The sequence below is a fragment of the Primulina huaijiensis genome, chromosome 18 (assembly GCF_012295235.1).
Source record: "Primulina huaijiensis isolate GDHJ02 chromosome 18, ASM1229523v2, whole genome shotgun sequence".
NCBI classification, from domain to species: Eukaryota; Viridiplantae; Streptophyta; class Magnoliopsida; order Lamiales; family Gesneriaceae; genus Primulina; species Primulina huaijiensis.
In genome coordinates this window covers 7663433-7675589 of record NC_133323.1, presented here as the reverse complement: position 1 = coordinate 7675589, position 12157 = coordinate 7663433, and the positions used below count along the sequence as shown (strand labels likewise).

Sequence of the window (12157 nt, the reverse complement as noted above, 5' to 3'; positions counted from 1 at the left end):
TTTAAATTTCCGCAGTATTTTGGACACGAGAAAACCGATAACCCAACAAATTACATCATCCATCGTTTCGTCCGACAAGCCAAACATTCACATAAAGTGTAGAAAACCTCCCAACCCACTTGAAATTAATACCCATCCAGGCATGATACATTGATAGAACGAATTTAATATATTTAAGATAAAATATTGAATCTTAGAATACTTTTGTATGAAATCTGAGAGTTACATCTTTGAGAAAACGACCTTTAAACCACCAACACACACGTGCATCCATATGGATCAAATGTAATATTTTTTTCTTCCCTCCCTAGTGCATACGCTTGCTTCATTTGTCTCATTCACTCAAATCATATGCTGGCAAATTTGTATGTTATTGGTTCAAATGATGGGGACAACAAATTCCATGTGAAGAGTGGTGAGTACAAGATTGGAAGGTAGTGAAGTTGGCGGCACCACCAGTTCATCAGGTCCATGTTTTGTGCTGAAAGAGGTGAGAATATTGGCCCAATTTTTGGCACGTACATTCAATAATATGAGAACCAATGGGGCAAGTGATCTTGCACGTACTAGTTATATTTGGATTTATAGATTTCGGGTTTTTAGACTTGATTGAAATTGACTTCAAGTTAAGCTATTTCAATAATTAAATAATTGATTTTTAATACATCAAACTAATATCATTTGAAATCAATCATCAAATACTACATCAAATCAAATCTACTACGAAACGAGTTTTTCCGTATAAGATGAATCAACACTCCCTGCTTGCCCCTTTTCTCTCGTTTCGCATATTAAATATTAGCTACAATATACTCAACATTCTATTGACTCCTTTTTCTTCCTTTTTTGCAAGCAAAAATATCCGAGCTTCATGAAGCTCCAACAAACACCCAGGTTAAAAGATTAACTGCAAGAGGATGGATTTATGCATGGATCCAGGCCCAAGAAATTCGTAGTGAAGGGCAATTAGGGAAAAGTCGATTTTTATTAAAAAGGGAAGGGGGAGATCGGACCACCCCTTAAAAGGCTTGAAGCATAACCACATCTACCAAAACAAGCAGAAGACCCTACATAATTCCATGCGGGGTTCCCGAGATTTAAAGGCTCCCACCACACCTGGTGTAGCATAGATTTTTCCGTGTGCTCATGTTACGTTAACCTGAGAATTCTATCAAATCCACAAGAGTTGGTGACTCGATTGACAAATCTATATTACAAACAAGCGTTTTCAAGAATACATCAAGTTAATCAAACAAAATCAGAAGCCATCGTTCAACGAGGGAAAAATTGGTACCTCCTAGGAATCCTAAAGAAGGCCAATCTTGATGCCACAATCGATTATTGAAAATTTCCTTATAAATGTACATAAAACTAGCTCAATAGAAACCAAACGCCGAGGGCCTTACCGCTGGAATAATTGTATAAATATTCAGCTTCAAAACAATGGAAAATTAGACGTCGCTTCTCCTTGATGACAATTTATCAAGCGTTCATGCAAATTATCAATGGCCATTCTATCTCATAGATTGCGGGGGAAGTTGCTGATTTGCCCTTCCTCCAAAACATCTTTGTCATTCACCTTATAACTTATCCTAATGCGCATGATGAGGGACTTCTGAAAAACCAGAAATGGCGAACATAAAAATCAACTCACGTCGCATAAGCCCTACGAATCAAATTATTATGATGGTTTCCACACAACTTTTCGCACACGGTCTTGTGTGACAGTAAAGTTAGAGGAATGGTAGAAAGATGAAGAAACATATAAATCCATGTATGTACCTTGCCATGCTGGCTGTTTGAAACTCGCATCTTCTGTGTGATTGATCCATTCCCACTCGCAGGAAGCGTATTGCTGCTAGCTGGATCCAACTGTAGTTGAAGAAACTGTGGACCAAATAAACAAACATGACATAACGATGACCGAAAATAAAGGCTAAACAACCCCAACACCAACTAAATAAATTTAAAAAACTAGATGCAAAACTCTGCCACCCAAATTAACATTTAGAACCACAAATGGTAGTCAATGTTGGGCTACAGAACAAAACAGAAGTCAAGGCAGAATGACTGAAAGGAAAACGATCGAAACAAGAAACCATAACCAACTAAATATTCAACAGCTATTTAGCCAGTAGTGTAGTATAAGTAATAGACTAAACACCAAGACATAAGAATAATGACAACTCCACATCAGACAAAATAAAGAACATGCAAGGAAATAAAAATCGGAAGTTATGGCAAGATATGATTCACATCATTTTCAGTCTCCGGCAAAGGAGACAGAGCGGAACAACCAGAAAAACGAACTGAATAGAAAGTTCCGATGATCCAGCCTTAAATTACCTTTGGGACAGCAGCCTGGAATATAAAATTAGAGAAGACATCGGGCGACTTGTTGATAAATTGAGCCTCAATTACAGTTGTCTGTGGGTTCCCAGATTCCTTTGAGAAGCTGAAAGTCACTTTCAAGGAGCTACTATCAAATGCAACAATTGATGGATAGGTTGGGCTGTTGCCTTTTGCAACTGAAAGAAACACGTCAAACAGGAACAAATTAACTATGCCAATGGTTTCATAGATAGATGAATCAACAATGTACATAGACTGGTGGAACATACCAGGGACAGATGGGTTGGGTCTGAAACCATCCAACAAATCCATCATGGAAGAACTTCCTAAAGGGGATGAGGTTTGTGTAGAAGGGGAAACCAATTTATCTAACAAATCCACAGAACTTTTGCCATTTTGACCAGATGATAACATATCAAGAGCAGGCGAGCTACTTTGAGCTGGAGGAGTTCCAATAGACAAAAGGTCCAGTAACACATCAGTGCCACTTTTTTGGATCTGATTAGTTCCTGACAATTTGAAAGTAAAAACAATTGGATTAGTAAGAAAAAATTTCCACGAGAAAGAATTCTATCTGATTTTATGACTCTGACATGTAAAACTACGTTTTGCAACGATAATTGCAGAATTTCTTGACAGAGATAAAAAAATTGACCTGTGATAGTAAATAAATATTTTGTGTGTTGGTAAAGATGGCAGGACTCTCTATCATTTGGTTGTCAGGAAGAATAAGGTCATTACTCTAGGATCTACACCTCAACAATTTTTGGTTTTTAAAATCCCCCGACAAGAGAAAGTAAGAGAGCGGACACTATGCAGAGCATAAATTGCAAAATATTCATGACGAGTTCAGAGCAATCTTAGCTAGCCATTGACTCGCATTTGCACTAAAGCAAAATCAACCTTGCTGTGAAGAAGCTGGTGATAGATCTACCCCAAGAAGATCCTGAAGAAATTTTCCATCAGACGGGCTAGCTGCTGGAATGTCATCTGAACTAAGATCAAGCAAATCAATAAGAGGAGATGAAGTTGGTTTGGAAACTCCATTTGGAAGTTTAAGGGGAGCCCCTTGTGAAGTTGAAACAGTAGTTGGTACAGAGCCAGATCTCCTCTCACTATAGGTTGCCTCATCAAGTACTGGCATCCTTTCCACTAGTGAAGACCTAAACAAAATTCATCCACAATCCTCAATTTCGGAGAACCAAAACGTGAATTCATAAATTTAGAAAATAAGTAAACCTCTTTTTGTACCTGATTTTTGCATGCTTCTCAATCACAGAATTAAATTCCATTGCTCTCTGTTGCAGTTCAAGTACAAGGCTTCCTTTGTATTGAGAAATTATATCATTTATCCTCCTGATATTAGATGAACTTTTTCCATAACTTAATTACAAAAGTGTACACACATATTTTTAAACTTGCTTATTAAGTTCAAAATATGATAGGTCATATGTGATGGTGATCCGAACGCAGAAACATGAATCAAGCAAATCACATCAAATAAAGTTCTGAATAAATCTAAACAAATTGGTAACGTGAGGAAAATTGTCAATCTGTTATCGTACAGTAGTCACTCAGAATGGATAGTGTGGGTAAATTGCCAAAAGACTCCTGTATTATTTTAAGTGATATTTTTTACAACACATAAAACATCATTTGTCATTTTGAGAAATTTAATTTTGGCAAAACGTCGTACATATTTCAACAGCAGGTTTTTAGTAACAAATTTTATCGATCTAATTATTTTTACAGGGGGAGGTTTTAGCTACGAATTTAACAACACTTTGAATTTTCAAATGAGGTTTTTAGCAAACATATAATAACCAAGAGGTCTTTCTGCAAAATAATTTGGAAACTGTAGCCATGCACCAGATAGTAGAGCTATCAGATGAAAAAAAAAAAGATAAACGACATACTTTGAACATGAAGTAAAACGACTCGACAGTTTTAACAAAGAAATCAAGCACATAGCTTGAGTTGTGAGATCCGAAGAATGGCGTCCAATTGCAGTTTCAACAACATCCACTGCATCAGCCTCAGTAACCTGCTTCAGAAAACAAAATTGTTAAAACATTTTAACAAATTTTGCTGTCAAACAAATCTAAGAAGATTGATGATTCTGGCCTTGACCTTACTACGATGTGACTCGTACATTTTTCAATATTATGTCCAAGTGTTAATCTTTCATGGAAGGAAATGCCAAAATATAGTTATAGTGCTAGATAACCAACTGAGAGAATTGTCAATTTCGTGGCATAAGGAACTAAGCTACATAAAAGCTACAATGTGATAGTGCACTTCAAATGTTCAACATAACACACTGCAACAAAAATGATAACTATTCTTTAATGATCTCTAAACGGAAGAGCCGATTGGACACGAACGTTGGTTACAACGAGACAAGCTGACCAGTTTGGCTACATTGAAGATGCATATGAAAGTACCAAGTTCGATGCTAGTTTTATGAGCACTACTGAAATTTAAAATAGCACAAACTCACAGTGATAGGGTCTTCCATATCAAGAACTCCACTATTGTTAACCAACATCTCCCCATATTCTCCGATGCACCAAACAGTAACTCGAATGAGAGTTTCCTGGTAAAGAATGGCAGAATTGTAAGACATGAGTCAAAGTACGTGATCAAAATTAACAAAGCATTAATATCAGCAAACTTCCGACACACCTGTTCATTTGCTGTTTGTGCAGCCTTGTACAAAGACCTTACAGAATATCCATGCAGGTTAGAAGCATTAGTAATTACAACAATAAGAGAATGCCACACTTCATCCTTCACAAAATTTCCAGCCTGCAAGAAATATAACACCTATTGACTCTCCCTGAGAACACATTGCTTATACAAGACACGCATTCAGATAAAAAGGGTCAGGCAATGCCCTCCCTTGAAAAGACATTTGACCGTAGCATATTTCTGAAAAAGATGTATAAACATGTGGGTGACATGAAAAGAATTTAAAATGTTCATATTACCAGGAGGAGCTGTGAAGTTCGTAATTATAAATTACCAACTTCACAATTAAAAATGTTGTCATGTAACTTAATTAATAATCTTAGAAGGAAAGTGTCCACTGCCATCTTAAGGTATATGACGCTGGTCATGTGGACGTAGGCTTAAAGAATAGAGAGAAGCCCATTGTTAAGCATGTGTATTCTAGAAGAACTAAGAAAAGTGCGTGTGGGGAGAGGGAAATATAATTTATTGGGGGTGACGTAGAGAATCATTCAGTTACTTTTCTTTTTGAGAGTTTATACTAGCTTCTGCTAGGGAGTGAGGAGAATAATTGTACAGAGATATTATTCTATCAAGGGAAATATATACACACCATTACCTAAATTTACTTCACAAAACCTGTCTTTGATTTCTTAGCATTTTCTCAAACCTTAAGTGCTTCAAGAAAATTTAGTATTATCACCATTTTGAATGACACTTGTATTAATCACAGACCAGAATTGAACCTGTAAATGGAACATGTTTCATCGCAAGCATCTACTTGCGGAAATGAATCTTCCCATTCACATCGACAATAAATCATTCAAGCAGTTTTGTTATGCGTTAAAGCACCTCCAGATTAACTGCATGTTAGATAGTTCTTGCATTTTAATACACCTACACAACTCCTATTTGTAAAGGTTAAAGCTGCTCCATTGGCAGGATTAGAACATTCTATGATTTCTATCTGTCAATTATCAAGACAAACCTCAAGCTTAGAACCAAAAGTTGAGTGAGTACCTCTGACAGCACCTTGAGCATTTGATCAATGTACCAAATTTTCTCTGGGGAAAACCTGGAGCACCGCCACAGAAGATTAGATTAGGCTGTGTGAATAGATTCAATAAACTGGAAAAAGAATCATAGGTGTCTAGAATTTTCTACAAATGACTTCAATTCAGTGCATCCAATCACTGATGGTGAGAAGCCATAAAACATCGCTGAAAGAATCGACTGCATGGAGACCCTAATATAAGTTACAGAAATGGAAAGATAAAAGGACAAAGTGCAGTTTTAAACTAAAAATTTATTTCAGGAAAAGGGAAAAGAGCAGAAAGATAAGGATTCCATTTTCTGTTATTTAACTGCACAGTAATATGTCTGTGCAGGCCTACATGTATTTATCCACCCTTAGTTACCCACCCCCTAAGATTTCCTCTGGTCCGCCTGTGTCTAAATTTTATCAAATCTTGTGAGATCATTCCATGAAAGATTTCTCATACCTTGGAATTGAAATACAAAGCTCGCATCTAGGTCATATCAAATAAATCAATCAATATTCTCAGAATTATGAGAGATTAAAAACCTTATCTACATGGAACATGCAGGAAGACACAAGAAAGCATTGATCACATTACAAGTTGAACTTACTTCTCAACAATGGAGCAAATTTTGGAGGTTAGGTCTCCTTTGAATTCTGGGTCACTAACTTCAAGATAGTCAATCAACTCTTTCGTCAAAGATTTGACATTGCTTTCGTTTACCAGAAGGTATACAAGCTCGAGGGCTCTTTTACGGATTGATGCATCTGAATCCTGACAAAAAACAAGCATCCATGAGTTTCTGAAAGAGATGAGTTTCAATCAAAATACCCGCACTGAAAAAAGGAGAAAACATTCATTGATACAAAATTGTCACATGGGGTTTGCTGGAGGGAGAGTCTCACTAGCACACTACTAAATACAAGCCCAAAATATGCTTTGACTCATCCAAACATGTAGGAATACATTAATGCAAACCAATTTGTTAAACCATATAGACTACATCTAGAAGATTCAAAAACAAAAACATAGGTCATAGGTGGGTATATATATCTCAGAAAAGCCTTGTCTCACTCACTTACAACGGATGGAGCCAATTGAACTATTATGAGAAAATTAACGGATGGAGCCAATTGAACTACTATGAGAAAATTGAAAGTTAAAAATTCTACATGAAATGGCGGCCACATAATACCTTCACACATTCCAAAATTGTAGCTCGATGCCTCTGCACTGCTTGACTATCTAAGGAAATAGCTTTCATCAACATGTTCAATGCAACATATCTGACATAACAAAGTTTCATCTTAGTCGGACAGAAAAAAATGACAAGAAACAAGAAGCCACATATCAAGGTACTTTTTACTGCAAGGCGCAAAGAAAAATCCTCAAGAAGAAATTAACTTTAGAAGTTAGATAACAATCTCTCAAATTCAGGTCAGATGAGAGTTCTTCCCATTCTAACATATTTGGTTGAAACAGAAAAGGTGAATGCTTATTTCTTTTTTATAATTCCTTTTCATACTCGAATATCATGAGAACTTGGTTGAATGATCACATTCTAATAAAAACAAATGAATTAATTAGAGCTGATTCATGCTTATGAAAATAACTTATGGAACTCAAATGTAAAACAACCTCATATTCATCGACGCAATAAAAAGTGGATCGGGTCAAACTAAATGAATGAGAACAACCTGATATTGTTGTCGCGACTGGACAAAAATCTTCCCAATATATTGATAGCTAGCACCCTTAACCCACTATTATCTTCAATGGTCATTATTGTAGCAACACATTCATAAAGGATGGCATTCCCTGCATTTTTGTTTGATTCAGTTTTTGTAGCCACCTACAATTACAGGGAAACCAAAACTGAAACTCTGATCTGAGAACACAGCATCCCTTGCAAAACATTCAATTCAATGAGTTCAACCGTTAATCACCTTACATATAATTTTTTCCAACAATTATCTCCATGAAAAATTCAGTAAATAATAGTAAATTACGTTCAGTTCTACCTAATTATCTCATTTTTCATTAGAGAGTTGAGGCAGAGTATTCGACGAAGTATATGTTCCAAAATCTAGGAGCCCTAAAATTTCTCGAATTGTTTCTCTCTAACTATTACCAATGAATCGAAATTCAAAGTAACACCTAGGATCTAGAACTCGATCACGATCACATTAACTTTATCGACTGGATCAAAACCTTTACCCAAGCATAGGTCAATTGCCAACAAAAAGGCAAACACTGTGTGAAATTCACACAGTTAAGCATGACGTCAACAATAATCAACCTGGTCCAGGTCAATGACGTACTAGAGAGGCATGCTCACTTCATACTTTCAAGAACCGGATTCTTGCAATTAAATGTAATCTTTTGGTAAAAAATTCACACATAGCAATCCAAAAGATCTTTCAGCAAATTTCCAAGTTAGATAAGAGAAATAGCAAATACAAACGAAGAGATGTCAAAAATCAATCATCTGCTTTATACAAACCCCAAAGTTGCAAAGCAGGTAAATTGCATTTCAAAAAGGCTGAAATAGAGAATTGACTACAAGACTTCAAGCTGATTAGATGAAAAATTTGTAGTGCCTAAAGACCATTCTTACCTGAGCAAGAATATCATTCATCGCATCACTAGTATCGGTGTCTCCTTGTCCCAAAACGGACAAAAGCTTGATCAATCTAATATGGAGAAAAGGATCTGTAATCCCTGAAACGTCGTACTCTGGTGCATATGGACTGTTTGAAAGATCCTTAAGAACTTTGACCAAGCCATCAACGCATTTCTAAAACCACCCAAAAGGAAAAAAGAACTTGTAAAGTAGGAGAGTTTTTCACATTTTCTTTTCTCACAACAAACTTCAGGATAAATATATAGCTGGATAGAATTACCTTTCTGAAATGCTCGAGAGCCTCTGTACTGACTTTACACATATCCGTACAAAGCTGGACTCCAGTTAATAACACTCCATGGTGCTTTTCTTTCAATAAGGCAGCGGCAGGGTTCATAAAATTTTCTGCTAGCTCAGGAACTTTCTTTATAATCCTTATAGAGCATAATGCTGCCTACATCAGAGAGAGTAGGGTTTCTTATAAGTAATGTTTAAGGTCTTGAATGAAATAATTGAGAGAATAAAAACAAATTGAATGATAATCACCATAAAGTGGTATCATCGTTGTTGTTTTTTGAATAAATGAATGATAACAGCAAGTATTAAACAGATGTTGATATGAAATGCAATAATAAAAATTTCATACACCTAATCCAATTTACTAGTTTTAGAATTTCCTAATACTAGCTTCGGATTAGCAAAAAATCAGTAACTAATGCCTAGAGCTAAGAAACTCTCTTCGATAAATTTGCATGGCCATGAAGTAAACAATTCACAGTAGTCTTAACTCAGGCAATAGCAGTATCACGTAACAACTGTTGATCCCAAGTCATAGAAAGAATAAGCATGCAACACTGATGTAAAATTTCGAATGCAGCTTCAGAAACTATACTACATTGCCGAAAAACATTAAATTTTTTTTTATCATTCAGCAATTTGTTCCAAAATTATTAATCATAGAACTATAGAGCTTACAGTTTTATGCCACTGTAATAAAACATAATTCCAAAGTCTTTTAGATAGTTTCTAACTGAATATGTAAAATTGAAGCGAGGGCTTCTTAACTTTCGAAAAGTTTTAACTCTGTATTTGATAATTTTTTTGTTAATAAAAAACCTACTTTCTTCCTGATATTTGGATCTCTAAATTGGAGCAGTCTTTCAACTTCTGGTGCAAGATCACGAGCCATATCTGCTGAGCAGATATTCCCTAAGGCACAAAGAGCAAGTCCCACGATGTATTGGTTGGTGTGATTTAGATCTCTGCGCACAAGTTAAGGCATCTGAAGATATAGAAACTTTAACTAATACACAGCGAATAAATGGACCATCGGTAATGACTTAGCTAAAGTATAAAACACAGAAGAGATAGACATGCCCTTTCCAATGTTAATTCATTATTTTTCCCTTTTAGGCAGTGCAAGTCCAAGGAGAAGTTGCTAGCTTCAAAGCGAACAGAATAAAAAGGAAATTAAGCTTTATATGGATACTGTTTTATTGAGTTGGTAACAAGCATAAGAACTTCCTGTCTTTCATCAAGAAGAAGCATTAGACCAAGATATCCTATTCTCTTCTCAGGGAACCCTGGATGTGCAATTAGCTTCAAGCATTCCATTTGACCAAAATGTGTTGGGTAACCAAGCATGTGTATGAACATGAGCTTTGCCAAATTGCGATGCCTATAATCTTGGTCATTTTCACTAATTGCGGCTCGAATAGCAGCACATTCTTTTCTCACAACACCACGTTCTTCTGCTGCAGTTTTGCAAGCTCGAATTGCCCGAATCATGTCCCTTCAACAAAGCATAAAGAGCACAAAATCACGTCTTAATTCATACCACAAAAAATAATCAGCAATAGGAAAGAGTGAAAAAAAATATCATCATAAGAAAACAAGCAAGCAATAATGATGACATAGACCAAGGAGAATGTGGAGATAAGATGGAGGGAGGATAGTCCAAGAAAAGAAAGTATAAGAAGAAATCATTTGCCTCAGTAATCAAAGTGACCATCAAATTAAGTTAAAAACTTGTTTGGATTACTGACTTAAGTTTACTTCTAAACATCTGGCCCTCCTGCCTAAAGACACTCTGATTGCCACAATAAGAAACAGCACCAGTGGAAGAATGTTTGTCCATTTTTCGGGGAAAAATAATTCCAACAAACAAGCGAATTTACTTGATATAGACCAAAATCCTACTCATCCCACAAAGCCTCTGCTGTCAACATAAATGGTAGATCTCTTGTTCCTTTTGAGTCTCTAAACATGAATAAATGTCGAGTCATGAGTGTTCACTTAACTAATACATTTTCTAGGTTACTTCAATTTTTATGACAGCCAGCATCTTTGTTGTTTGCATTTCCTCAATTCACATAATATATACTCTAAAATTTTCAAACATGTGCCATTGATCTTTCTCTGGCGGTGTTCCAAAAACAATCCAATAACACATAATGCATCTACTTGAGCATCGACCTCCTCAAAAGAGTGATCACACCCATCATTTACTCATGCTATCATAAGAATGATGTCATGCTATCATAAGAATGATGTCATTTTCCCAAAGTTTCAACAAACAAGTTGCAGGAGACACCAAGCCAGTATTTTCATCCCATCATATTTTTCTTTCTCAACATCATCAAAAACTACTTAGTCTACTCAGACTCATCAAATTCTTCAGGGATAGCATGCCGTCATCGCAAGTCAATTCATCAGTTAACATGCAATCCAACACTTTCAGATTCCATACTACGTGAACTCGATTTTTCAATTTACTGATCATTTAATCGTTTCACTCCTACTATTATCCCCCTCTTCTGACAACTTTCATCCAAACAGTTTTTAGAAATGCTCACTATTAAGGTAAACAATCCTCATCCTAAGCAATGATAAGAGGATTGGCAACACTAAACCCGAACACACAAAGACATTACCAACGCGAATCCCCCGATTACGCTAAAGGTATTACAAAGAAAAAACAAATCCCAGCCATGAAAATAAAAAATCAAACCCAAGAAGACTTATCCAATAACAGAACGCGGAAATCGAACCAACCTCAGGCGAGTGCCGGAGGAGAAAGGATTCATGATTGAATCCGTTTTGAAGCTCCGCGATAATTCAACTAGATCCAGTAGCAATTCTGAATTCACACTCGGATTAACTCTAATATCACCGAAAATTTCTCAGATCAACAAGAGACGAAAGAAACGAAGCTGAAAGATCTGGATTGCTGAAAAGGGGCAATCTTGGCTGCTTCGAATCTGGAGAATCGTACTGCGGAATCAACCGTGCTGAAATGGTTGGAATCGCTGTGTAACGCTGAAATGCACGGAGAAGTGAATCTGAGAAATCGCGCACTGAAATTTTCTACGCTTACTGATTGGAGGAAGACCACTTTTATGTCGCATTTGGT

At 36.3% G+C, this 12157-nt stretch overlaps 1 protein-coding gene across 1 annotated transcript; it reads right to left on the bottom strand.

The window, feature by feature from the left end:
- Positions 1 to 1186: 1186 nt before the first annotated feature.
- On the bottom strand, positions 1187 to 12157 carry LOC140964273 (AP-1 complex subunit gamma-2-like). The gene is made up of 18 exons (XM_073423906.1): positions 11800 to 12157; positions 10235 to 10537; positions 9866 to 10007; positions 9026 to 9199; positions 8740 to 8919; positions 7820 to 7974; positions 7318 to 7408; positions 6733 to 6896; positions 6103 to 6157; positions 5038 to 5160; positions 4853 to 4948; positions 4269 to 4396; positions 3604 to 3708; positions 3256 to 3515; positions 2622 to 2861; positions 2347 to 2528; positions 1783 to 1887; positions 1187 to 1615 (listed from the first exon to the last, which is right to left on the bottom strand). The coding sequence occupies exons 1-18, from the start codon at positions 11829 to 11831 to the stop codon at positions 1520 to 1522; spliced, it is 2631 nt and encodes an 876-aa protein (XP_073280007.1). The 5' UTR covers positions 11832 to 12157; the 3' UTR covers positions 1187 to 1519.

Excerpts from the sequence above, each read along its gene's own strand:
- LOC140964273 (XM_073423906.1), bottom strand. The coding sequence starts at position 11,831 with ATGAATCCTTTCTCCTCCGGCACTCGCCTGAG. Across the intron at positions 10,538-11,799 it reads TCCTCCGGCACTCGCCTGAG|GGACATGATTCGGGCAATTC; the intron begins GTTGGTTCGATT and ends GCTTTGTTGAAG. Across the intron at positions 4,949-5,037 it reads CACAAACAGCAAATGAACAG|GAAACTCTCATTCGAGTTAC; the intron begins GTGTGTCGGAAG and ends ATTCTTTACCAG.